This window comes from Haliaeetus albicilla, chromosome 17, assembly GCF_947461875.1.
Source record: "Haliaeetus albicilla chromosome 17, bHalAlb1.1, whole genome shotgun sequence".
NCBI classification, from domain to species: Eukaryota; Metazoa; Chordata; class Aves; order Accipitriformes; family Accipitridae; genus Haliaeetus; species Haliaeetus albicilla.
The window spans coordinates 25,868,095-25,895,246 of NC_091499.1; the positions used below are offsets into that span (position 1 = coordinate 25,868,095).

The following is a 27,152-nucleotide window of genomic DNA, read 5'->3' on the forward strand; positions in this document are numbered from 1 at the left end:
TCTTTTTGTTTTGAAGCCCACACTGTTAATAAGTGTTCTTAAAATGGTCAGTGCTTACAATTGTGCAAAGCAAGTTGTTGCATTCTTGTCAAGGTCTAGCAGCATGGAGTTTGTAACTCTGGTATTATGACAGGAGGGCAGTTATGTTATCTCTGGAGGTCTTGAGTATATGCTAATGAAAGTGTTGTGTGTTTTGTGAAGTCAAATAGAAATAATTAGGTAGTCAAATAGAGAATGTTTTTAATGTCACTATTCTTAAGTGCTTATGACTTAGCAAAACAAAATAATAATTTTAAGTTTTTTATTCTATAATAAGTTGCAGAAAGCAGCACTGTCAAAGTGAATATTTTAGTGAGATCAAATACATTCTTTTGCAGAGGAGAAAAGCCATATTCTTGTGGTATATGTGGAAAATCCTTCTCCGATTCCAGTGCGAAGAGAAGACACTGTATCTTACACACAGGCAAAAAGCCTTTCTCCTGCCCAGAATGTAGTTTGCAGTTTGCTCGTCTGGACAACCTGAAGTCTCATTTGAAAATTCATAGCAAGGAAAAGCAGTTTCAGGAAGCCAGTGCCGCCCCAAGCACCAACACTAATTCAGAAGTGAGAAACATTCTTCAGCTGCAGCAGTATCAACTTTCCACCTCTGGAGGGCAGGAAATTCAACTCCTGGTTACAGATGCAGTACATAATATAAACTTCATGCCTAGTCATAGTCAAGGCATTAGTATTGTTACTGCAGAAAATGCCCCAAATATGACAACAGAGCAGGCTGCTAACCTCACGCTGCTGGCTCAGCCACCACAGCAGTTGCAAAACTTGCTGCTTTCAGCTCAGCAGGAGCAAGCAGAACAAATCCAAAGTATCAATATGATTGCAAACCAAATAGAGACTGCCCAGCCTGAACAAATGCATGTCATCGCTCTTTCCAAGGAAGCACTAGAACATCTCCATGCTCATCAAGGACAAAATGAAGAAGTCCACTTAGCAGGATCTTCACATCCAGCTCAGCACGTGCAGCTGACTCAGGAATCAAGTCAACAGTCTCACTCTAGCCAAGATACGGTTCCTTCCCATCAAATCAGTGAAGAACAGAATCAAACTGTACATGTTTCTGAATCCCATCAGCAGTCTCTGTCTGTAAATGAGTCATCTCATGAGCATCCTATGCAAGGACAGGCTTTCTGAAATGCTTATTTGTCATCGGAGGGCTAGGCTATAGCATGCTTCTCATCCAAGCAGTGATTACATGTATCACACTTTCTTTTCTGCAGCATAATCTATCTGAAGATGCATTTCTTGGTGATTTTGATGGGTGACTTTCAGTTTTCTTAAGCTTATTTATTTTAGACTTTTTTTATTTTTCCAGATTGGTATTTCTCTACTACTTAGTCCATACCTCACAAGCGATTAATGTGGGGTTTTTGTGCCTCATACACATCCATGCCTACTGAAGAGATACTTGGCCCCTTATTTGCATTTCTGTGTGACTCTCCAGAGTAGTGTCCCTTGCTGGTAGAAGAATGGTGTTTAAGATGTCTGCTGATCAGAAAATATGACTTCTCTGATGAAGTCAACATTACCTGAACTACTGTCAAGCTTAAGATAACCAGTACTTTTTGCAAAGCTAACACCTTATGTCTTATGTTTAATGAGCTTTCTCTCTGCAGGTTAATATATGATTTTCTATGTGATCATTCCCTGAAGTGCATTTTGATTTATTTGACTACCAAATTTGTTTGGTTTGGGTTGAAATTGTTGCAGCCTTTGACTGGCCCTGGATCGCTCTTTCTGTTTACTGTATGCTGTGCAAGTTTTGCTCCTCAGAAGTGCTTAAGCCATTGCACTTGAATAGTGGCAGAGAGATGTGGTGGTTACACTGGACAACTGAAAAGCCCAAATTCTGCTCTGTTGGTTCTACCACTCGCTCCCTGTATGACTGTGGGCAAGGTAGTTGACCTCTGTGCCTTATTTCATCATCTAGTAGGTGGGGATGGCGTTCACACGCTCTGGCAAGCACTTTGAAGAGCTCATGGTGTTGAAGGCACTGTCTATTGAAGTGCAAATTTCTCTTCCTGATAGGATTCAGTCTAAGGTTAGGAGCCAGTGTATATTTAAAGTGTTATTTTTTTGTACTTTTGAGAGCAGAATGTAATGTTACTTTTAATATATGTTAAAGCTGGTAATTGTTTTTGTGGGGACTTCAACAATGAATAGAATCACTTCAGAGCATAATGAGCTATATAAATGGGGCATATCATGTTAAAGTTGTACAGCTATTTTTGCTGACTAGATTAGATGTGTACAGATTGTTTTCAATGACTGACTGACTGCTAACAAAAAAGATTTGACATCTTAATAAAATGCCATGCCAGAATACATGCTTTGCATTTTCAAGTTTGCCTACTGGTAACATCTCACATAGTGTACTAGTGTGTTAAAATCCAGATAAAATGCCACTGGTACTTAAAGCAACGTGCTCAATCGTCACTTTACTTTTAAGATGTCATACTTGTGATCTACATTTATATTTTATGTTTTAACAAATGAAAAATGTAAAACTTAAGGTGAATTTAAAAGCAAAACAAAAGATCTTTGTGTGTGCTTGGCTTATATGACTGCCCAGAGAGAGTCACTGGCATAAAAGGCCAGTGTGCAGAACGATAGAATAATTTAAGGTGACTTCCAGAGGCCATCTGGTCCATCACCTTCCTCAAAGCAGGTGTGCCTAGATCATGTCACTATTGTCTGGTTGAGTTCTGAATGCTTCCAGAGATGGAGATCCACAGCCACTCTAGGCCACCAGTTCCAGTGAATTTGCAGTGAAAAAAAAATGTTTCCTATATTTAATTGACATTTCCCATGTTCCAGTTTGTGTCCACTGCATTTTGTCCTACCACTGCACCTCCAAGAAGTGTCTTCTCTACACCCTCCCATTAGGTAGTTGAAGACAGCAGTAAGGTCCTCCCAAAGCCGCCTACTCTTAAGGCCTGAACAAACCCAGCTTGACCAGCCTTTTCCACCACGTGCTCCAGCTCTTCAGTCACCTTGGTGGACTTCTGCTGCCCTCAGTCCAGTATGTCAATGTCTGTCTTGTTCTGGGGAGCCCAAATTCTGGATGATGTTCCTCGTTCAAGTCTATAGACTACTCAGCCGGCTCCTGACTGTATGCTGCAGGAGTTTGGGTAAGTGTCTCCATTTTTTCAAAGTACTAAATCAGGTTTTATATAAATGGATCATGAAAAGGGCAGACAGTGGGAATAAATCAATGCGAAAAAAAAAAACCAAAACCATCCCACAGCAAAACTCTAGGCTTTTCACTTTTTCTTTTGTCTCAGAATGGAGAAATAAAATTTGTATACTTTCTGCCACCAGGGAGAACCAGCATATTCTGCAGTTCTACTTGAGAAGCTTGAAGTCTTGATGCTGTAAGAACAGATGAAATAATACAGTAAAGCTTGTTACACCACCTATGAAAATCTTACTGATTAATTGTATAAGTTTAAGCTTACAATAAATATTCTGGCAGTTTCATCCTAACAACTTTGGATTTTATCTAAAATACTGTAATGTGCAGCCATAAGACTGTCTAGTCATAAATTTACAGGAGCTTGCACTGAGATTCTTCTTGCCGTGTATTTATGAATCCTGAAATGCTTAAAAGCTGGTTACAAGCTAAATTCTAAGACTACCAGTGAAGTAACTGTTAAATACTTTCCTCTTCTTTTGAACTTTGATTTGTTCATTATGAAGTTATCCTCGCAGGATTAAGTACAACGGTAGTTATGCATGAGCCACTATCACATAGTGATTGCTCGATGCTTTCCCTATAACTAAAAAAAAAGTGAAGTTTTGGGTTTGAAATTTTCTTACGTTTTTCTACAAATTACCAGTGAAGAAATGAGCTGCTGTGAATAGCACAGCAGTGACTAATCTTGCACCCTGCATTGCTTAAGCTGTCAGCCCACATTGTAGCTTGTGCTTGAGAAGCTCGTGTGGGTTCTCATACCACAAATGTTGCTTTTTTGACACCATTTGCTTCCTTTCTAGAGAATGCATTTCTATGAAAGATGAAAATAAATCCTTCTTCTGTGTGTGCATTCTTAAGGCTGCAACTGAAGCCTAGGATTGCTTTGAGTTTGAAAGGAAACCCCTTCAGCTTTGCTTTTTAGTCCAGCTGCCACCAAGAACTATTTAGCAAAAAACCGCATCCCTTAAAAACTACATTTCAAAGCAGCTCTCTAAATAGCTTTACTCCTTAGCCAGTAAACACCTTAACTTCTCATTTTCTCACATAGACTAATCTTAATAAATCCATCTCACTGCTTACTATGTTAAAATGAGATTAGGATTTTAGACATAAATGCAGGACAATAGGATGACTACAGAAGGGTCCATTTTTGTGAGCACTTAACACCGTTGTGTGTCTCTTCTACTCCATTTGTAAGTTACCCCATGTAGTTGAACTCTAAAAGGATTTTACTATTCTTTTTTCAATTGCAAGTTTATGAAATTTTGGCTTTTTCTGAAGATTTTGGCTGATTCTCCAGGTGAAAGTTGAAACAAATCCTTGAGGGGTAGAGCAAACAGGCTGTGTTTGCCTATTGTGTGTACACTTACTCTGCTTCCCAATTATATTCATGGTTTAGCTGTAAGTAGCATTTCTTGACCTTGGCACTCAAGTTCTGTGCCGAGATGCTGGCAGTGTGGATTATTCCAGTGGGCTTTCCAGTCTAACATCTCATTTTTGATAGGTGTCTACCAGAATATTTATTTCCTATGAGCTGTGAAAGCAAATTATTCTGCCAGGAGGAGAAGCTTCATCCTAGCATGTGTTACTTGGCAAGGCTGGGGGTTTTTGTAATACTTGTTTTATGCTCTCTTTTCTGCTCAGAGGGACTAAAAAAGCACTGCTATGGGTTTTACACCAATAACCTCCTAGTGTCTAATTGGAAGAGGAGATGACTGCTTCACTGTGAACTCTTTTCAAACTGAATGCTTATTCACAGGTTAAATCAGGGGTGTTGAGCCCGGCGTCGATCTTGCCAGCTGTTCAGGAAGGAGTTCTGCTTGCATCTCTTTCTTTGTAAACTGCTTGTTTTACTGTCTTAGCTGGTTAGTCATCACGATCAAATTCATGGTTGGTGTTTGCTAAGACCTACCCTAGTGTGCTGGGATTTTTTTTTTTTCCCCCCCCCACTTCACCTTAAATGAAAGCTAGCATGGGATTCGTTCCTAGTCATTGGCCCAGTGCCGACGTGAACATAGCAGCCTGGTACGTGTTCTGTCTCCCCACGTCTTCCATCTCTGCAGCAGACTGTCTCGCTGACTGTGTAAGGAGAAGCCGAGTCCCAGTTGGGAGCAGCTGGGAGGAGACCGGTTTGCCAAGCAGGTGTGCCCCGGAGCCTGGGCAGGACTCGGGAGCTTCCTGGAGACACTTATCTTCCCATGGTCAGAAGTCCGTCTCTGCAGGCTTCTTGCCAATCCTCCTGCTATCGCACGTTCTCTTCGGGAGCGGAGAAGGAACAGGTAGTGCCATACTCTCCGTAGCTGTAATTTCAGGGCCTCTTTTATCTATTCGTTAGAGGCATTAAAGAGTCTGCTTCTTGCGGACCTGCAGTCCTGTGAGCTATGACGCTCCTATATGCTCCATCCCTTTTCCGATCCTCCATAAAACATGGTGAACAATAAATGGCGCTCTACAACAGAGGGACCACTGGTCATCTCTGGGCCAAGCAAGTCTTCTGAATGGAAGAACCACCCAGGCATATTCTAGGTGAACCAGCTGTCCTGGTTTAAGCCCAGCCAGCAGCTAGGCACCACACAGCCGCTCGCTCCATCCCACTCCCTTCCCAGTGGGATGGGGAGGAGAATCAGGGAAAAAAGTAAAACTCGTGGGTTGAGGTAAGAGCAGTTCAGTAAAATAAAATGTAATACTAACAATAAAGTAGAATAATGATAATTGTAATGAAAAGGAATATAATAAAATAAAAAATAAAACCCAAGAAAAGACAAGTGATGCACAATGCAATTTCTCACCACCCGCTGACCGATGCCTGAGCAGCGATCCGCCCCTCCCAGCCAACTCCCCGCAGTTTATATACGGAGCATGACGTTCTATGGTATGGAATATCCCTTTGGCTAGTTCAGGTCAGCGGTCCTGGCCATGCTCCCTCCCAGCTCCTCGTGCACCTGCTTGCTGGCAGAGCATGGGAAACTGGAAAATCCTTAACTTGGGATAGGCGCTACTTAGCAACAACTGAAACATCAGTGTGTTATCAACATTGTACTCACACTAAATCCAAAACAAACTGTACCAGCTACTAAGAAGAAAATTAACTCTTTCCCAGCCAAAAGCAGGACACCAGCATCTCGCTGTACTATGCTGACTTCTCATTTCTGGCTAGTGTTTTCATCCTACCTAATTGAAAGTATGTTTGGAATAGCAGGTTGCAGAGTTTTGCTTTAGTTAGTAGCTCCCTACCCTGTCCTGCAAGTTTTTCTAACAACTGCAACTGTATCCCACTGTCTGCCTTCCTGAAGGGGACTGATTCGTACGTGTTCATGGGTCTTCCCTTCAAGCCACGGGATCCTCCTTGCCCTCGAAGGCAGCGTGCCTCGTGGCTGTTACAGCAGTCACCTGGAGAACTTCGGGTTGTTGCGGACAGCCCTGTGAGTATATTGTCATCTTCAAAATCGGCTTATCCCTTTGGCTTTGCTTTGAATTTCTTGATAAGGTGGTGTCTGTTTCTGCCTTCTACCTGGAAGACTAAGCTTAAAGAGGTCTTCTTTCTAGGGCTGCATCTGTCCTTCGTTCCCTGGCAGCAGTAAGACCTTTTCTGAAGTCTCTCACGTTCGCTTCGACTGGTGGGTGATCCGACAGCCGCGTTTTCCCTGCATAGCATCTCTCGGAAAGGACTCGTGGCAGCCCGAGGGCCCGGTGCGAACCAGCGGCGGCGGCCCTCCCACTAGTCATCGCAGCACGTTGTTGTGGTTCGGCAGTTTCGGCAGATAAGCCGTGCAGTGTTTCCTCTCCAGGTATCCGCTGCGAAGTTATTTGGCATTTGCGTCTCCAACAAGCACAGCGTTGTTCTGTATGCAGCTTTCAGCAGGACGATGCTGTAGTCGTTCGACTGACCCTTCAGCACACGGATGCTGCGTGACCCCTAGCAGCTCTCCTGCCAGAGGACCTTCAGGTGTGGGATCGCTCTCAAATAGTCTTTTTTTTTTTTTTTTTCCTTAATCCATTCTGCTTTTCTGTTCTCTTTCTCGGTCTCTTTCAGATGCTATCTTGGACTGAAAGGAACTGAAATGGCCGCAGCCGCAGCAGGTGGGGAGGTTTGGAGTGAGGAGGCCCCTCTGAGAATCGCGCAGAAGCAAAATTCTCAGGTCTCGTGTCAGGGCACATGCGCACGTTTCAAAGGACTTCATGTTTCCAAGAACATTTGCTGCACGGCCTTTGAAAGGGTTTCAGTGTCGTGGTTTAAATGCGCTGTACAACTTCTTGTGCTTTCCGTACTTTTCTTCATGGTAGTCGTCGCTGTCTCCAAACCGAATGCAGCACGGTGCGTCCGCCACAGCTGGCAGAGCCCAGCGGGACCCGCAAACTCCCGTCTAACTCCTAACACCAGCAAAACGTCTGTGCTCATCTAAGAAATATGAATAAGCTTGCAGAACAGCATCATCATCTGGTCATAAACAGGTAGCAGAAAGAGGCTGAAATGAATAATAATCATACAGTTTAAGATTTTGATATATATAATCATGATGACTGGCAACCTGTTGAATAGATTTTTAACGTACCTGAATTGCAACATGATGTGAAAAGAAGGGGAGAAATAAAAGCCAGAATGGAAAGAGGCAGCAAGTAATCCATGGCTCTGGGCTTGCTCTTGTTTTTTAAAAAAGCCCATCATAAATTTGCAGAAAACAGTCCTGTACAGCTAGTGATATTACTAGCTTGTTGGCTAATAATGTTACGCTTGTTTGGCTAATTATTGCTTTTCTTATTGACTTAGACTTATAGTTAATTCCCTTTCTTGCCCACAATGGCAGTAAGAATTTCCATGCTAGAAATTATCAGTAAAAAAAACCCAGCTAATTTTTTTTTTTTTTTTTTTTAAAGAAAAAGGAGTAACAGGAGCCAGTCATATGTATGTGCAGAACTAAATTTCAGGAGCAGGGTTTATGTGTAAATTTAAGCCCATTTACAAAACGCAGACATCAGTCTGGTTTTTTGAAAATAATATGCAGTGGATTGCTCTGGTTTTAATACTTTTGTAGTACAAAAAGGAGGAAAGAGACATTTTTTAAAAGGCCAAATAAACTTCAGTTGTATTAATCTGTATCAGGCTAAAAATATGGATGTAGAGAAAAATAGAGAGCGAAGAGAGTATTTTCTGAAGCATTACTGATTTTGTGTTTGACTCCGGGTGTGCTGCTTCTCTTCCTGAATTTATATAAGGCTGCTCTAGACTCTTTTTGGCAATAGCAGAAGCCATATGGTCCGGCTACTAAAATTAGGTTCTGCAGAGGCTCTGGCAGCTCAGGAGGAGGAAGGAAAGGGCTTTCCTTTGCATCGCTCAGTCACAGCCTGTACACAACGTAGCTGCAGTCGCACACGCTGTTTGCTGCGGTTCGCTACCGTCACGCCTCGGCTCGTCTGCTGCCATCCAGTATCTGCGTGTAAATTAAAACTGCCTTGTCTACCATAGGATTTTAATATGTCCCGTTGTCCAAATTGTCCAATATCCATCGGTTTTCTGCATTTTTTCAGCAGGACAACTTCATAATATGAAATTATAACATCTTGCGCACGGGTCTTTCAGGCAAGGGAGCAGCTGTGGTGGCTAAACTTTCTGAATCTGATCATCTTCACCGTCTCTGGTACCGTGAGGATGGAGCTCTTAAAATCCAACGTTGCTGCAAATCCCAACAAAATAGTTAGAAAAGTGTTGCCCTAATGAATCACTTTAAGAAAATCTCACTGAGCCACACACAGACCAGAGGAACTTCAGGGCTACATGGGGGAGCCCTCTGCAACCTGTGATTTTTCTCAGTCTGAATTTTTTATGGGCCCGGGTAGTTGAGAAACATCTAGCTAAGAGGCTCTAGGCTTTCTGGTTCTGACTCTGTGGCTATGTACAAATTTAGCACTTTGTAAAGCCATTTGGATATACAATTGAAAAAGAAGAAGAGCGCACATCGTTATTAAGATGAGAAATTAATACAGTTTTTATTGTATTTAACATATGTTTGTTGTGCAGAACGTATTTTCTGTGTGAAAATCACAACTGTCTCATCTGCAATAGGATTTTGACATGTCAAAGACGTGTTTTTCCCGGGGATGTGGCGATTGCTCCATTGCTCCACCATGTCACGAAAAGTTACGCCAGTTTTTGACACGACACACAGTTCAGTTCTGTCGCTTCTAACACCGGTGTCTCCTAAAATTCATCCTCCTCAGAGGTGAAAAGTGACCTGACCCAGGCGTGCCGACAGAAGCCCGTGCCGAACCTACAGCTGCCCCACAAGACTGCTTGTGCACGTGCTGCGTTCGCCGAAAGGGCACAAAACTGCCGCGGTGGCACAAATCTTTGCTGCGGGAGCCGTGACCTCTCTGGAACCGCTCCGTCCGTGCCCCGTACCGCTCTGCCCAGGCTGCCGGTGGGAACGATGTCTCGGCAGCGCCCGGTGAATCCAGCCGTGGGTAGGAGTTTCTGCATCAAAAGGAGATGCACGCTTTACACGGGGTGTAATTAAGCTGTAAATCTCATTGCCACGGGATTTTGCGGGTCCGGATTTTTACATTTGTCTGAAAAGCGAAGAAATTCACATGAAAAAGAGCCACCAAGGGGAATTAAACACAAAGGTACCGGGAAATCCTTGAGCAGAGGCTGGGAGCGTAATGGGGAAGTGCTGCTCTCGTGTTTGCTTATCCTTACCGCGTTTTGTTGTGCATCTGCTATTAGCCACCGTTAGCAACAGGATATTCATAATTTCTTTTAAATGAACCCGTACTGACGGCATCCCTCGTGAGCTGGGGAAAGAGCTGGCTTCAGTCCTCTGCTCCTCCGCGTGCTTTCTGTGTAACCTCATTTTCCTTCCTTCGCGGAAAAAACAGAAATCGGAGCGTTTCCCACACTCTGACAGGGTTGAAACTGCTTGGGAAGCGCTTAGAACTGCGGGGGTTTTGTGTGTGTGTGTTGGTGTCCGGCGTTGCCGTGGAGCCGGGCTCTGTTGACGGACTCGGACTCGCGGTGGCCGGGGTGCCATGGGCCCGCGGTGGGTGCCGGTGGCTCTGACGGTGGTGGGAACGCTCCGGGATCCGGCTTTCCACGTGGCCAAGTGCACGGCGGAGGTAAACCCCGGGCTTCGACCCCAGCGCCGGGTTGGGAGCAGCGGGGAGCGGCGCGGGCTGGAAGTAAATAAGCAGAAGAATGCTTGCGCGCGGCGGAGGCTCTTGGAAAGAAAATATTCCAGATTTGGGGTTTCTGCTCTTCTTCGGTGCTGCCAGGCGCAGGCACCGAGGCTTTATGGGGTGCTGCTCGGGGCGGGGGGTCTCTGTTGCAGCATCCTCGTTCCTACACCCCCAGGAAATTTTACAGCTGTGCAATGCTGTATAAGGTGTTATGCACATCGCAGCTCTGCCCGACTCGCTCGGCAGCTTCTGACAAGTCCTTAATGCAGCTCTGTCGGTGCAAATGAGAAAGCAAAAAGCTGCAAACCTCACGGGGTTTCGCAGACTTTTCATGAGAAGCTCGGCTGTGCGGCAGATGCGCAGCACACAGCCCGCTGTGGGGTGCGCAGTGCTGACCTTTATGCCCTCCCTGCCTGTAAAAGTTTATCTGCCAGGCTTGTTCCCCAGCATTATTTACAGCTGACGAAGCTCTGCAATCTATCAGCAGCCCTAAGGACAAGCCAAGCTGATAGCTGCAGGGGGTGTGTGCCTCTTGGCTTTTTTCCCTTTTTTTTTTTTTTTTTTCCCAGCCACCATCCCAACAACAGCAACAGGGACCGTGAGCTGAATAGAAAGTCACTTTGCTTTATTCTTTTTAAGGCCAGCTCGGCTGGCTTTGAGCCACAGCTTGTGGCACTTGCCACAGCCCACATGGAGATAAGGCTAAACTGATGGACAGGAATGTCCCATATCTAAATAGCGGCGTGCTCCCGAGGCAATAGTACAAGCAACAGGGTCTGGAAACATCCACCTTGCAGCCTTCACCGAGCCACTCGCTCGCCCCAAGGCCCTGGGTCCAATCTCCTGGGACAGTAGAGGACTGTGCCCCCCCCCGTGCATGCAAGAATGCGTGCAAAAAATGCAGTTGATGATGCTCAGCAACATCTTTGAATATCTCACCTCTTACATCCACCTCACGTGAGGGGCGGGGGGGGTACCAGTATAATTCAGTAATATTTGTGAAGCAGCCCTTCCTAGAAAAACAAGACACCCGCTACATCCGCAAACAGGGATTTAGAGCAATTTGCGTGTACTTCTGCAAGTGTCGGGAATTAGGCCAGAGGCGTGAGGGGTGCAGAGCAATAACTGGATTAGAACGTGGCTTAGGTTGTAGTTCATGAGTGAAATACAAGCTGTGATAGGATAAAGTGTGGGAGGGTATTAAACTGCTTGTAAACAAATCTTTTTTTCCTCACCTTGAAAATACAGGCTCTGAAGCTGAAATTTCCAAGGAAGTTTGCAGATCCTGTAATACAGCCTTTAGCGGAATTTGCGTGGTGTGAATATTTACAGGAGAAAAAGAAGGTAACTCTTGCGTCCTCGGGTTGTTTCAGACCCGCATCCTCTCCCTGGGGCTGCAGCCCTCCTCCCAGCTCCGAGCCACCCCCAGATTTCGCAAGCGAGCTTTTCCACCCCAATTTATTGAACGTTCTCGGGGGCCCTCAAGGCAGGATGGGGCTCTCCAGGCGCTTTTCCTGCTCAGTCTGAGCTGCCCCAAAGTGACACCCAGATGACTCTTGTCACGATAACGTCCCGTAGCAGCAGGATCCAGACCTTTAGGGTACGTAACTGCGTGCGACGTCAGCACACCTCACCGAAAGCTGCTGCCCAGTCCCTTCCAGTTGGCGGGGTTTGTGGTTTTTAAGGTAGGAAAGGCATAAAAATACCACAGGCCACCTTACCTGCGGTGGATATTACTGCCTGCTTCTTCACTAAGTGTGTAATTAATCCCTGGAAGCTTTGTCGTCCCTCTGAAATGCAGGAACTGAGAGGTGAGGTGTGGGCTTATGCCTCCTCGGTGATGTGCTTCGTTGACGGCCAGCTGCTGGGGGACGAGAAGGAGCTACTCGAGTGGTCTTACCATGAGTGGGACTATCGCGACTTCAAGCCCGAGGCACTTTACCGAGCGATCGCTGAGGATTTCTACGTCAAACATCTGAAAAACAGCCAGGCAAGTGGCAGCGTTTTACCCGAAGGTACAAGGTAAGTGGCTGGAGAGGTTGTCAGATGAGAGGGCAGGCACCACGAGGAGGAAGGAGAAGCGAGCCCAGCGGTCGCAGTTTCTTGGTTTCTGCCCCGTGACGGTGGGGTCGGGGCTGGAGGGGCTGATGGGGAGCATCCCCCGCTGAGGACGGCAGTGCCTCCGTGCCTCTTAGCAGCCAGGAATGGGCAAACGCTAGCCCTGATGCCCAACTCGTATTAACTGCTACAGGGCTGGACAGTCTGACCAAAGCGCGTTGCTGACCATCCTGCAAATGCGCTGCTCTGAAATCCCAAACCGCCCAGCCCTTAGCTACCAAAATTCTTGGATGCCCTTATTCTTGGGTACCAAAAGCCCAACTGCCAAACCTCTCCTTTCCCAGCCAAGACCCCCTGAAATGCCGTGGTGTCGTGAGGTGCGATGCTGCCAGCGCTGACACGGGATTGAGAGCAGAGGAAAATAAAATGTCATACCAAAATGAATACCGCAGAAGATGCAGCATCGATTGCACACGGATTTGAGGCTGCCTGGGAAGAGTGAGAAATGTCCATGTTGGTGGGATGGCCGCTATTCCTGCGGATTCATTTATTCCTGCCTGTATTGTATGGGCTGCAATAGGCATGTAAATAAATGTGAGATGAAGAAGCAGTCCCCGTCCAGTAGTTTGCTTTTAACACACTGTTGGGATTATTTCTGCCCAGAATGAAGTGAAACATTCTCTACTTTTTTGTTTATTTAAACAAAACAGTAGGAACGCTGTTGTGCATTGACAATCCCACGGACATTTTCTGAGACCATTCACGCCAGGTAGCTGGACCCTGGCCTGGGTGAGGAAGCGAGTGCGGCACAGAGAGCTGGCCTTTCCCTCACTGCGTTTGTTTTTCTGCTCTAAACAGCACGTGTTCGTGTACCTGGAGATAGCCATTGAGGAACAGCCCGTCGGGAGGCTGCTGTTTGAGGTACGTTGCAGAGGAGAAAAGCAAAAGCGAGGAACAAGCACAGCCAGCGCGGTGGTTTCACCTGCTGAAGGAGGGGGGATGGAAATCTGGCCAGTGGACATCAGCTAGGAATTTCACACATTTTTTTCCTCTTCTCACTTTTGCAGCTCTTTTCAGATGCGTGTCCCAGGACCTGTGAGAATTTCCGTGCCCTGTGTGCTGGAGGAGCAAAGTCTCCCCGCGACGGCCAAGAGCTCACCTACAAAAACTCCCTTTTTCATCGCCTTGTGAAAAACGGGTGGATCCAAGGAGGAGGTGAGTTTCCAGGTGTCCTGAGTAAATCCAAGTTCCAGCAGAAGTGAGGGTGGGATGATCTCCATGAATAATAGCCTTCATCCACGGAGACAGAGCTGAACTGCATGACAAAGCTAATCTCTGCAGGAGAAGCTCCTAATTAATATATATATATAAAAACCAGAAAACATTTTCTCTTTTAGCTATATCACTTTCTAAACATAGGAAAAGTTTAGATAATTTGTTCTTTTGATTATCCAAGAGTTTTTCAAAAGAATTTAGGAAACGAATTGAAAACATTAAAACTCTTTTCCATGACGTTCTTTGGTAAGTGATCAGGAAACTAATTGGAAACATGAAAAAAGTAAGGATATCCATAGGAAAACATATTACTTTTTTTATAGAGCGATTACCTTAGGGAGGCATTTAGCCAAGTGTCAGAACCCTTGCAAACATGCTGGTGAGTTGTCTGAACGCCAGTTCAGTGCCTGGAGTGTGGCACCAAGGAGAACGGCACCATGAACGATGTGTCACTCAGTTTGCCCGACTGACATCCGCAGGGAAGTCAAGGTAGTTGAGTGTATCAGAAGGTATTTCCTTCATTACTCCCTTTTGGTCTATCATACATCTTACCTCCGTGTATTTCTTAGCTGCGTTTGCCTTGCTCCAACTGTGAGTGCGTAAATACATTTCAAGTTTATACCTCCTACTTTTCATGAATAACTATGCAGATGCCTATGTAGTTCATAAAAGCAACCTAAAATTACAAGCTTGCTACTGTAGAGGACTAACCATAACCTGATAGTGTAAGACAATGTGTAACTAAAGTAACAAAACCAGCCTTCTTTAAAAAAAAAATAAAAATTAAAAATAGATGCATCAGGCTGCTTTGGTGCCTCACTCATCAGAAATCTGGTTCAACAGGAATTTCGCTCTTATCAAACCTCTATTCTTAGACAAGTTAGTGGTCTTAACTCACCATAATGGCACAGCTGCATTTTCACCCTTCCTTCTTCTAACCCTGCTCCCCCGACAGACGTCCTTCTCCAGGACGTCCCCTCCTCGGCTGGGCGCTGCCACTGCAGGAGCTCTCCCAGCAGGAGATGCTGGACCTTCTCAGAGGGGCAGCCATTAAATGCACCCCGTGAAGTAGTTCTCCATAGAGAGACCATATATATATGGTATAACAGAAAGATGGACGCAGTCGTTCCCTCAGGCTGATGCGCAAACCCACGTCTGACCTCGGCAGAGCTGCTCACCGACAACTCCCGATAACGCCTGTGATAAACCTGGTCTCTGATGGTTACTTTTATCTACCCTGCAGACATCACAACTGGAAAGGGAGATGGAGGAGAGTCAATTTACGGCCCCACCTTTGAAGGTATGTTTCCTCAGCTATCTCACTGCGAAAATGGCAAATTTCCACAAAAATCAAGTTGTTTACCTGATCTTATTCACAAAATAACCTGGGAATTTCTTTTCATCTCCCTAAAGCAAAAGGGTTTGCTTTTCAGTCAGGATCGTTACCCGCTTGTATTAGCATGACCAGACTGCTTTAGCGAGGTCACTTTTTGATCTGTAACCTTGTCCCCCTCCTCTGGTGTCCCCTGCCCGGGGCTCAGCTCCACCAGCCCCTTCTCCCTGCCTCAGTGAGGGCTGGTGGTCACCCGCTGCCTACAAACGGCAAATACTCGCCTCGTGGGTAGGACCTTAGAAATGCAGAAGTGGATTAGCTACAGATCTCCAGGCACCTGATACCACTTGTTTAAATGCATTTAAAGCAATGGAAGTAAGTCGGCTTTAACTCTAGATTTCCTGGACCTCGGGCAGCTTTTCAGGCTTGGGCACACCGCAGGCATCGCTGCCAGCGGCTACGTGACTCTGCGGATGTAAGGGGAGTTACTTCTCAGTCTCACATAAAACCATGGAAGTCAAGAAATGACAAACATAAGCTAAGTTTAACAAAAAATGTTCCCCCATACGGGTATAAAGTAATAAAATGTAAAAGAAACAAACATTGTAACGTGCGATATTTAAGAAAAACAACCCACATAATTGACGCAGACGTTTGGGATCTTCTGTTTAGATTTAATGCTACCCACAAGGAAGTTTTATGACAGTTAAAGCACTTTTGAAAGTGATTTATGCTCCCTTAACATAAAAGCTTTCCCACTGCCAATGGTGCAAACGATGTGACATTTGAGCAGGCTGGGCAGCAGCCAACAGTGAGATCAGAAATGCCAAGCGTAGCTGAAAACTTTCTTTCCCAAGAGGCTGAAGAGCCCACTCGTGAGGAGAAGCCGCTCTCACCTCCAAGGCCCCAGGACGGACGGACCAAAACCCGGCCGGAGGCTGCGGGAGGTGGAAGCCCGGCGTACGGGATTTAAGGGGGTAAATGCTACGGGCTGCCTAGAGTGGGCAGGACGGGGCAAAAATCACTTCCTTGACGCTGGAGCTCCTGAAATAGCAGCAAGCCAAGACTCTCGGGATGCACGCATCTCAGAAAGAACATGAGCTGGTATTGGGAAAAAATAGGACTGGCTGTTAAATTGTTTGCAAGGCGGATGTCACTGAGGATTTAAAAGTTTGTGAATCCTCTTTTTCCAGCAATGCTACTCACTGGATTTGTGCTAGTGCACATCTCGCACCCTTCGCGCTTTCTCTTCGGGTAGAAATCCTCCGTGGAAGAAAACGAGTTTGAGCGTGCGTGGGCACCTCTGCATACAGGAGAGCGATGGCCCCACGTGCTCTGCCCGGGCTGCCGCATGGAGCCCCAGCCCAGCTCCATCCTCCTCCTCCAGGCAGAGCTTGTGCTTTCCCTGTGCCACCCAGGAAAGAAGCTGCCATGTCACGTGGGAAGGTGACGATGCATCAAAAATCGCTTAAGTGATTTTACGGTGGATTTAATATGGAATCTGTCAACCTTGAAAGTGTCCCTGGAAGAGTTTTGTTACCCACACTGCACATATTCCACGTGTTGATGTATTGAAGGAGAGGATTGCTAATTCTTCCCCTCCCCCTTTTTAATTAAAAGTTGCTTTTCATCCTTGAGAAAGGTGTTCCCTTGGGTATGCCTTTCTATTTTAAGGCTTAGATTGCTTTCCCAGTACTTCCCGCAAAACTCTTTTACACTGAGGGCAGAGGACAAATATCTTGGATATCTGAAATGGGTGAGAGATGCCTCTGTCAGCCAGCAATGTTCTGGGAGACTCCGTGCTTGGCACGCATCTGGGCGCTGCAGCGCTTGCTGAAATTAATGGGACGCAACCGCATTTTACTGTAATGAGCTGAAAGGACTGAGGTAATTACAGAGAATCACTCAGGCTGGAGCGTCATGTCATTGGACAAAGCATCCTGCTCCAAAATTAGTCTGCTGAAGTCATTTTGCAAACCGCAAGGCAGTGGTCAGGGAGTAACTGTTCAGTTAAAATTTAATTACCATTTTTATGAATCAGTTTCTGAGAAAGGCACTCAAACAGGGTAAAAAGAATTTAAAAAAAAAAATCAGAGAACAATAAAATCTAAATATTTCTACAGTTTCCTTCAAGCTTGCTGAGAGCTCGATGGGGCTCTTGACGGCTCAGTGTGATCAGACCAGAGGCGGGTGACGGAGGAGGTCAGGATCAGTGGACCCCCTGCTCCCCACCTCGTAGCCGGGCTCCCTCCACGGAGAAGAAGGAATCAAGTCCTTGCCATCATCCCCCAACCCCAACCCCACCTAATGCCTATCCTTCCCCAGTCATCCCTCTTGAGAGCCATTTCTTCTCTCCCTCACCAGTCCTTCCTCGGCCGGCACGGAGGATCCTCTCCACCTCCTCACAGCTCTCGCTCCCATCGCCTGCCTCCTCTCCTCGCCCTGGAACAAAGCCTCCGCTCTGGGAAGCACCCCAGCCTCCTTAACTAAATATCCGCTCTCCATTTATTCAGCTCCGTCATTTTATTTGGCTAAAGAAGTCTCCCGCTCCCCCTCCGGCGCCAGCCGCCAAGCACTGGGCGCAGCCGGGCATCCCTCCCCAGCGAGACCCATCCTGCCCTCGCAGCCCTGCCTGCCCTCACCGGGGATCTTGTCCTCTTCAAGAGCAGAGGCTGCGCTTGGACCATCCGCTCTGCCTCCCGCCTTCCTCATCCGTACAGTGGGAATAATCCCCGGTAGCCGCGGGGAAATGCCGAGCTAAGTGCCCCGAGCTCCTCCAGCGAGAGGCATTACGGACCGACAACGGAGAGCCGGAGGCATCGCTGCTGCGGCTCGGACATTCAGAAATACCTAGAGTGCTTTTTCATGGATATTTTTCATTAGCTTCCTTACCGGCTTAAGCACTAGGCAGTAGTGGGAAGCTCCTTCTAGGAAGGACATTGATTCAAACCGGACTTGGCTCGCGTGGGAGTCAACGAGACCTTTGGGGGAAAAGGAGAAGGGAAAGGGAGAGCGGGGAAGAAGGAAAGGGGAGCTTGTGGGAGCTGGCAAAAGGGAATAGGAGCAAAGGGAGCAACGCAACTGCGGCCTTTCATCCCCGAACTCTTTCCCTAGATGAAAGCTTCTCCATCCGTCACAAGGGAAGAGGGGTCCTTGGGATGGCCAACAAGGGCCGCCACAGCAACGCCTCGCAGTTCTACATCACCCTCCAGCCAGCTCCCTACCTGGACAAAAAATACGTGGCTTTCGGGTAAGTACGGACAAGCTTGCTGCCGCTGCGCGGGAGCTCGCCCTGGCCCCGCAGGACGTTGCTGCCCAGCATCCATGAAATCCCTCGGGCAGCTGCAACGCGGATGGATGCCTCTGGCCAGGGCGAGGATGGACAAATCAAATTTGCAGTACCTGATGATACCCATCCCTCCCTTTCTCTGCCCTGGCCTGGCTTGCTTAAGCTGGAAAACCCTATGGCAAAGCTGCAAGGAAGATTATTGCTCTGAGCTGTTTGCCTGCTGTAATAGAATGAAATACGTACGTATTACCACACAGCAAGTGCAGTTTCCATGTAACCACATCATGGAGAAAGACGGCACATTTAAAGGAAGCGAAAAGCACAACCATTTAACCTACAGAGAACAAACCAAAAGCAATTGCTGGCTGGATATACTTATAACCAGCAGCGTTCACCTCGAGTTTCAGCCTTGACACCGGCTCTGTATAATCTGAAAGGTGCAGGGTCCATGATCTTATAGCCAGGGCCTCTTAAATCTGGGTGGGGGTTTAATCCTGAGGGAGCAAAAAGCAGCCACAGCATATGACGAGGACAGCCGGGCACTTTCCAGCTCTGCTCTCTCCGTCCTTCTGACGTCCCTGCTTGGGCAAGGGCCACCTGCAGTGTCCTCCCCACTTGGTACCGCTGGGATGGGGTGGGATGGGATGGGATGGGATGGGATAGGGTATGAAGCTTTCCCGAGCACTGCTGGCATCCATCGCTGTGCCAGCGCCTGCAGGAGGCACAGCTCATGCTCCCATAGCGTGGGAGCAGGACAGGCTGAAAATCGTAAAGATTGCAAAATGTTGGACTGTTTTCAGGATTCAGGTTGGCGTTGTGAACGAAGGAAATGAAAGATATTTCTCAGGGAGTCACTTCTAATGCTGTCACTTCTGACAGCGTGTCTCTCGACTTCTTTCTCCTCAAAAGTAATGGCCATTTGTAGCTGGGGCACATAGTACGACATTTTTTCTTTTAATAAATGTAGCTGTATAAAGCCGTAGTATTTTCACCTCTCCTAAAACGCCAACTAGAGGCTACTTAATCAAGAACTGATGGCATTTGCAACCTCATTGAGAATAACAACTTTTTAAAGAGCAGAGCGGGTGCAGCCTGTCAGTAGGAAAGCGGCACCTGGGTTTATTACAGCCCCGCACAAGCCGGAGGCTGCAGAGCTGGCTCTGGACGGAGATGGATCATATGTGTCCTTCTCCCTCCCGTAGGCAACTGATCGAGGGCACGGAGGTCCTCCAGAGTCTGGAAGTCGTACCTACCTATAACGAAAGGCCTACGGTAGCCTGCAAGATTATTAACTGTGGGACCTTTGAGCCATGATCGCCAGCTGGTTTTCCTGCCTGCTGTAAGGTAGAGCACTATTTTCCACTCAGCTCTTTACAGACCTTGATGGCTTTTACTTAAGGCGAAAATAAAAGCGCTACTGGCACATGTGAATAGCTTGGAAACGTTCTTCTGGCTTAAAAAAATTGTTCATAAGCTGTTAAAAAGCACTTTTACAGGAGTATAGAAAAAGACTTGTGAACGTATCTCAGTGCCAGTCTATAGTTTATGGGAAATGGTGTCAATACGATCATATAGAGACAAGCAGATATGGCAGAATGCACATATGGCTAAAGCACAGGTGGACGGATGGATACACACCTATAGGGATAAAGCTAACTGTTCCTGGCTAAATTCTGCCTCTACCACAACCTCCACAGCACAATTGCCCTGCCAGGTTTGCCCCATATAGCTCAGATACCAGATGTAGTCTGCATATGGTAACTCAGACATCTCGGAGGGAAGGAGGAAAAAATATGTTTGGAGGACTGCAGCCTCTCTGAATGCCACACATTTGATCCTGCACTGACTACCGTAAACTAAAAGTAATGCCCTAGAAATCAGGTTGGGCTGCATCAGGCTAAAACCAGGAAATGCTAGAGCAGGCATAAGCTTTAAGTAATTATTTTTGGCAGGTGGTCTCAAATAACAAAAATGTGACTATTGCCACTAAAACAGAGAAAAATATTGTTTATACATTTAGTGCAAAACAGGAAATTTTAAGGTTACATGTGGATGCAAATATATAACACACAATGATTGCTAGCGTCAGTGATTTTTTACACGCAAGATCTCTCTGACGTACAGTGCAGAGCTTGGGTATGGATGGTTTCAGCAGAAGATAGCAGGTACGCATTAAAAGAAGAGAAGATGTGTGGAAGATCAAAATGCAGCCTGGAAAGAGAGGCCATAACCAAGTGCACTGGAAGTTCAAAGGAAAGAGCATTGGTTCGTTGGGCTTGGATGCATATCCAGGGCTAAACCAGCCCTGCTGTGCCAGGGCTGGACGGACACCCTCCGTGTACAGCCTCTATTTCCAGCGCTGCCAGGAGCTCTGCGCCGAGCGACCTTTGCTCCTCGGCTCACCGCATGAGCCGCTAAACCCCACAAAACAGCATCGCTGTAAGGTGGGAAAGGCTGAATTAGACGAGTATTAGGAAAGACCTAATTTTGTCCGAGCTTAAGCCCACGGATTTAATGAGAAGTAATGATCGTAAGTTTATTTGCTAAATGGGAATGAATTTAACAAATCAGCAAATGTTTAGCTGAACGCCTGAAGCGGGCATAGACCTGGAGTGATCTCCACATGCTCTGAGTGAGTATAGAGATCGTCTTAATTTTAGCAAGGGAATTTAAGTTTTTCTTTACTTATGGTACAAACCAAAAAGATTCTTTAACCTAAAATACCTTTACGTATCTGTAGCTAGCTAAGGAGCCTTTAACACATTTTATCCTTCTATTTTCTAAAGCATTCTGCAATCTATACATAGACTACTATATAGGAAGTCTTCTGTAAGAACATTTCAAATCAATTGAACTGCCTAGAGAGCAATTATTTTCACTTCACAGTTCTGGGTCAAAGATGAAAATACAGTGCTGTATTTTCTTCATAAAATAACACATTTCCTGACAAATACTTTTCATAAGCTATAGACCAGTTAAATGCTAAAAGACCGGTTAATTGATTTTATTATTTGCTGTTGGCTTGGTCACCCACAGCAGTTCTGCTCTGTAGCGTGGCTGCACCCCGGTGTCCCCAGTGTCCCCACGAGGGACCGAGCCAGAGCACAGCGTGTGCTTTGAGTCCAAACAACCTGGTCTGAGCAGCAGTGAGAACACAGAAACTCACGCTCTGGCAATGGGCAGTGTTCAGGATCCCTCAGGGCAGACAAATGCCTGATCAAGTATCAGAAAGCTGATCCTGTGCCAAAAGTCGCAGACCTGGTAACACGTATGATGGCTGGATGTACGACATACAGGGTGTTGTACGCTCGGGATCTAGGAGAGCCACGCAGGGTCACTGGGCAGGGGACAACTGGTTGAAGTTACACCAGATGGAAAACGTTATAATGAGGAGAGTACAATCAGGAAATATTTTGAATTTCGGGCATAATGATCTTTCAGGCAAGCCACAATTACTGTATTTGCATTGGTCACGACAGGCCACTCTGCCAGAAAAAGTGTGGTAAAATCTTTCATCCGGTATTAAGGAGGTCACCTAAAAGAAAGAGTGTGCTTTTCAACCCTGAGTCCCCAATGCCTGCAAGCTGGATATGCTTAAGGAGCCCAAGGCGATGAACAACGAAACAGGCAAGGAAGAATCTTCTTAACCTCAATCTAAAATGATGTTTTGTGCCATATTTTCTACCGTAACTTACATCTCCGATCAAGTCACTAGGAATGCATTGCCTCCTCTGAGAGAGCCAGACCAGAGAAGTGATGTGTGCAAGCATCCAGAGAACACACAAGTCCAGAAACGAGCCACGGCGTCTCCAAAAAGCTGGGAAATTCAGGGGCGGTCTGCAGTTGGGGAGGTGAAGACTTCCATTGCCAACTGCTGGTTTTGGAGAAGTTCCCTTCCCAGCAACCATATAAAAAAACTCCCTTCTATAAAGGGCAGATGGCAGCAACCTGCATCCTGAGAAAACTATTATCTTACTGGATTACACAGTGGTTTATTTATGTAATGTGTCACTGTTGTAAGAAAAATTGGTATCTATCTTCCAAGTTTTGCTTTATTAGTTTTATGCTGCTCTTCTTACTCCAGCAAAACACTCTCTCAGAAACTGCTCTAAATGAAAAGTGATGAAAGAAGCCCTCAGGCTACATAAAAAGTTATTTTCTTCATACAGGCGTATGTGTTAACACTGCAAGGACAGTGTGCTAATAAACCATGGACAGTAGGCTCCAATCACTACCCCTTACTAATTCAAGTACTGATCAGATGAAAGTTGGAGGATGAAGTCATTAACTACAATGTAGTTCACCTAACCTGAGGCCAGAGGGTTTCTGAATCTGACCCAGGAGGGCTGCTAAGGACAGTAAATTGGAAGTGTGGCTCCTCAGCTCTGTAGGTGCTCCACACTGATCTGGGGACACCCTGGGATCGCTGAAGTATATGTTAATTTTAATGCATCAGGTGGGTCTTAGACAACATATTTCGTCTTCCTACAGACCAGCCTCACTTTCCTTTTTAGACTGTGATGGCTACAGCTCTCTGCTGTTGTCCTTCATATACTGATTGTTTGGGATACACTTAACTACACCACTGTTGACCCCCAGCCATAAGTCAGAGACAAAGGAGTTCCTGCCACCAATTCCAGGGAGAAAAAAGATACTCCAAAGGGCTGGTTTTGAAAGAACTTTACTGAAAATATCAACTATGCAGCATATCAAATGGATCGGAATGATGTGATACAGCTATTGCATGAAGCAAGCGGGTAAGTGGAATGATTTTACAAACATAATAGAAAGAATCTTGATACTGTAATTCTGATAAGGTTTAGGATGTTAAGAAGCAGTAATGGGTGGCCAGCTCAACAGAGCTCAATCGTGCCCGTACCTCCGATGCTGTGAGAGAAGAAGCACCGGTCCGGGTCATCAGGGTGCAGTGAGAGCCGGAGGCCGGGTCAGTGGGGCCCAAGGCCAGGCACGGGCAGGGCTGCAACACCCGTGGGGTTGCAGCTCAGGCAGGGGCCAGATGCAAGCGCCTCAGCCTAAAAGCATCTACCGAGAAAATGTTGGGGAGCTCCTGCTGAGGTTCCTTCTCTTGAAAAGCCCCCAGGCTGGCCAAGGCATCTTCTATCAGCCAGCCAGCCTTGAGCACACAGCTAAACTCCCAGGAGCAAGGGGCATGCTCCAGCCCTGACGCTGGCCGGAGCCCGCTGCTGTATTACACCATTGCCAACAGAAAAATGCACGTTACAAATACGGTAAATAGATGTGCTGTTGAAGGAAGACTCCGTCTAACCATTAGTCTTATTTTTCTTTGGTTAGCTAAACCAGCCTGACCTCGTTCTGTCGTTGGTCCCAGCTGTGCAGGCGAAATGTTTGTTCCTTCTGCCTCATCCCACCTCTACCTGTTGCCTTCCATTCTTCGTCTCAGGACATCTCTCTTTGGCTTGCCTTAGGCTAAAAGCATTGGCCTGTACCACTATCTCTAACACAGCTAAGAAAAATCTTGTAGCATTATTACATCCTCACTACCACTCTGCATATATATTTTTACCTGTTCCTTATGCTAAAAGCAGCCTTTCCCCCCAGTCCCGGTGGGGCTGAGCAAGTGCCTGTACCACAGCACGTGTGAGGGGACACCAGGCACAGGTCTGCCTTGCTTGCCTCAGGCAAGCGCGTTGTACGGGGCGGGTGCCCATGTCCTCACCCAGAACTTCTGCTGGGGACAGACACGCAGGCACCTTAAATGCACACCTAGGTGTCATACAGCACGGCACGCACAACCCCGTATGTGCCTTGGGGCCGCATCCAGCCCCACCTCTACAGCGGGATTTACTACCGTACCTGTCTCACAAACGCAAGGATTAACTAAGGTTACGAAGCTCTGAGCACAGGAGTCGATGCATTATTTCTGAACGATTACAAAGGCGGCAAATGGCACTAGAATCCAATAATGCATCGTTATGTAATGGTATGAAATACCCCAAACCTCTTTGGATGGTGTAGTTTCCTTGTTAAAACACCCACTATGTATTTACACTTCACACACACTTCTCTTTCCACACAGGTGAAATGACAATTTGGAAATGAGAACAAATGTTTACAAATTGAACTAAATATATGTTTCCTTCAGCTTATCTACTAAATTATTTTTTTTCATTTATTGTTACCACCCCAAACTGCGGTACGCTCCTCTGGAACCTCTTCAAAAGCCCTGTTATCACATCTTGCCAAGCACCAATTGATACAACGCAGTCTGCTGTGAATCTTGGGCATTCACTACATTTAAGATGTGCTTCCTTAAAATGGACATCTGCAGACCCTGAGGTTTTACCCATTTTTGCCAAGGACTTTACATAGATTTCCAGTAATGTGGTGCTTGGAATTCCTTATAGATTCAAACCAGAGGTAAATGCCTTACTAACCACTAAGTATATAACAGTGCAATGAAAAATGAATACAGTGATGAATGTGATACTTTAAATCCAACAACAATAACCCAGACTGCCATGATCCTGCTGACTGTATGCTACAACAAAGTCCCAAGATGCTGACTTTAAGAAAAAACACACAAACCACATTTATCATTCAGTTGGATTCCCACCAGCCCCCAGGGTTACATGATAGACATGTTTTCACTTGCTTGTGGAGATGTGCTGTAGCTGTAGTTCTTGCCCTGCTGGTAATCTTAGTTGTTTTGTTACGTACTTCATTTTCTCCACATTTTTCCATATATATATATATACACACACACACACTGATTAGAGTCTTGTCTTTTATCAGTCACATTTAACATATGTCCTATTTGTTTTCCTTCTCAAAAGGAGAGATTTTTAGTATATAGCCCCCACAAAATGCAGATTGCAGCAACAATGATGCTTCATGTGTCCAGCACATCAACTGAACTGCCACTGCATCCCTCATAAAACACTACGATAACTGCTGAAGATATATTTAATATCATAACCCACAAGAACTGCAAAAAGGAAAACCTGAGTTCAAATAATGGCACATGTTTGGTGAAATCACAAGAGATCCTGGGAATCAAGCCCTGATCCCAGTAGGAGACCCTTCTCCCAGAATAAAAATCTCTGCAGGCATGGCCAGGAGGGATGAGTGGAAGCCATAGGAAACTCCCATATTCAATGCTCACTGTAGTTTCCATTACGTTGCAATATCTATTTATGCTGCTCTTCAATTTATTTTACATGCTGCTTATTCAAAGTTAGAACAGAAACACAGTATTTTAAAAATGAATATGAAAATCACTTCTTCTCATTAAAAAGCCAGCAACTTTAATCGTACTGCAGGAACAACTGACCTATGGTAAAAAGTAGAATGCAGAATGAAAGATAACTAAAGTAAGTGCGTGACTTCAGTCACCTTATCACTTTTCAGAACTAAATTCGGATGTCACTGACATTTACATCCAATAAAACGTGTTTGGTCATTTCACTGCAGCTGCTACGCAGTTCCTGTTCATATCGCGAAATTGATTCTCTGCTGTTTTCTTTGCAGCCCTTTTAAAATTTTCACTCTAAGACTTCTTTGCAGGAAGGCAAAGCATTAGCAATCCTGCCCACTAGCAGAAGCACCACAATATGTGATGGTACAGAAGCTTGTCAGAAAGCTCTATACCCAAATTATGTATTACCAACAGTCCTACAGACCTTTCCGGAGCTCACACAGTAGTCATGATAGGTAGCTTGCCTTAAAGTTTCTGAATTTTTATTGGTCTCTTGGCTCTTGGCACTAAAACACCTTCAGGAAAGAAAGTAAAATGGAGGATTAAGCTGGGGATTTATTTGGTGGTTTCCTCTTTACTGCCCAAGTCCAGCTCACACTTAGGAGAAACGGGAGAATTTTCCTGATGATAACTCTTCTCTTTCATCTGTCCTTTCATTCTGATGGCGCCTTTCTCAAATCACAACCATACTAAAATTTGCTTTATAGCTCTAGCTTGGCTCTCCTTCATTACAAGCAGGCATGAATGTTTGTCTTGGTTTCCCAACGTTTGCCTGTGTTGGCATTGCACAAAACGTTGAGGCAGATATACACAAACAAATTTTTATTTGCAGAGTCTGCTGTTGGTGATACACATTAACTCAAGCTGCCTTAGGGAAAAACAAAGGACAGAGAGAGACAGGGAATATGAGAGGCAGAGGGGGAACTCTCCCCAGTGGTCAGGAGGGAATACAATCATTTAGGTTGGAAAAGACCTTTAAGATCATTGAGTCCAACCGCAAACATAACACTGCCAAGTCCACCAAAACAAGTGATGGGATGACCAAACATCCTTCTCCAGGTGCTCTCTACAGTGCAGCTGGAGGTGACGATAGTGAAGATAAGGGTTAGAATTTTTACCACGCTTCCCTTCTAATAATACAGACGTTTTATTGTGGACCTACCCAAACTCCTAGTGTGTTGTTCCCCCAGTGATGCCATTAGCACTGACTGGAGGACAGCTGGACAACAATTTGCAAGTGTCGCATGCAGACTGGTAAGCTTCGTGTGTGATTATTACTGAGTAATACTTATCTAAACTACTATTATGTATTATTGGCTAAGTTCTTTCAGGGTAGAAAAAGGAGAGGTGGGAAGAGGCGAACCTCACACCAGTGGGCAACCGCTCTGCTAGAGAAACCCACCGCAAAAAAAAAAAAAATGGAGCTTGGCGGGGGCCCAAGAGCTGGTGCCCGGGGTGCCGTGAGAGCAGAGCAACAAGGCGGGAGCAGCTCTGCCTCAGCAACTTCAGGGAGAGTCGCAGCACCTCAGACCACGATCTG

General features: G+C 45.9%; 2 protein-coding genes and 1 long non-coding RNA gene across 6 annotated transcripts in view; all 3 read left to right on the forward strand.

Annotated features, from left to right (window-relative positions):
* The window catches only part of LOC104316230 (zinc finger and BTB domain-containing protein 24), an 82,249-nt gene extending 79,870 nt beyond the window's left edge, over positions 1-2,379 (forward strand). For all 4 annotated transcript variants that reach the window (XM_069805107.1, XM_069805103.1, XM_069805105.1 and 1 more), the window contains exon 7: positions 378-2,379. In XM_069805107.1, the coding sequence (XP_069661208.1) occupies positions 378-1,188 (811 nt within the window). In that variant the 3' untranslated portion in view covers positions 1,189-2,379. The remainder of the gene's footprint in view (positions 1-377) is intronic.
* Positions 2,380-9,210: 6,831 nt separating this feature from the next.
* Positions 9,211-19,806, forward strand: PPIL6 (peptidylprolyl isomerase like 6). The gene is made up of 8 exons (XM_069805109.1): positions 9,211-10,360; positions 11,669-11,764; positions 12,222-12,410; positions 13,337-13,399; positions 13,546-13,693; positions 14,997-15,053; positions 18,201-18,336; positions 19,578-19,806. Exons 1-8 carry the CDS (start codon positions 10,274-10,276, stop codon positions 19,687-19,689), a joined length of 888 nt encoding a protein of 295 aa, XP_069661210.1. The 5' UTR covers positions 9,211-10,273; the 3' UTR covers positions 19,690-19,806.
* A 604-nt stretch (positions 19,807-20,410) lies between these two features.
* On the forward strand, positions 20,411-25,821 carry LOC138689590 (uncharacterized). Its single transcript, XR_011328489.1, has 2 exons — positions 20,411-23,132; positions 23,689-25,821. It is a non-coding gene; the product is annotated as an uncharacterized lncRNA (long non-coding RNA).
* Positions 25,822-27,152: the final 1,331 nt, after the last annotated feature.

Bases quoted from the DNA above. Each gene is read 5' to 3' on its own strand.
- PPIL6 (XM_069805109.1), top strand. From the start codon at position 10,274: ATGGGCCCGCGGTGGGTGCCGGTGGCTCTGACGGTGGTGGGAACGCTC. The intron at 12,411-13,336 runs GCAAGTGGCAGC...TGCTCTAAACAG, and splicing joins AACATCTGAAAAACAGCCAG to CACGTGTTCGTGTACCTGGA. The intron at 13,694-14,996 runs GTGAGTTTCCAG...TCTACCCTGCAG, and splicing joins CGGGTGGATCCAAGGAGGAG to ACATCACAACTGGAAAGGGA.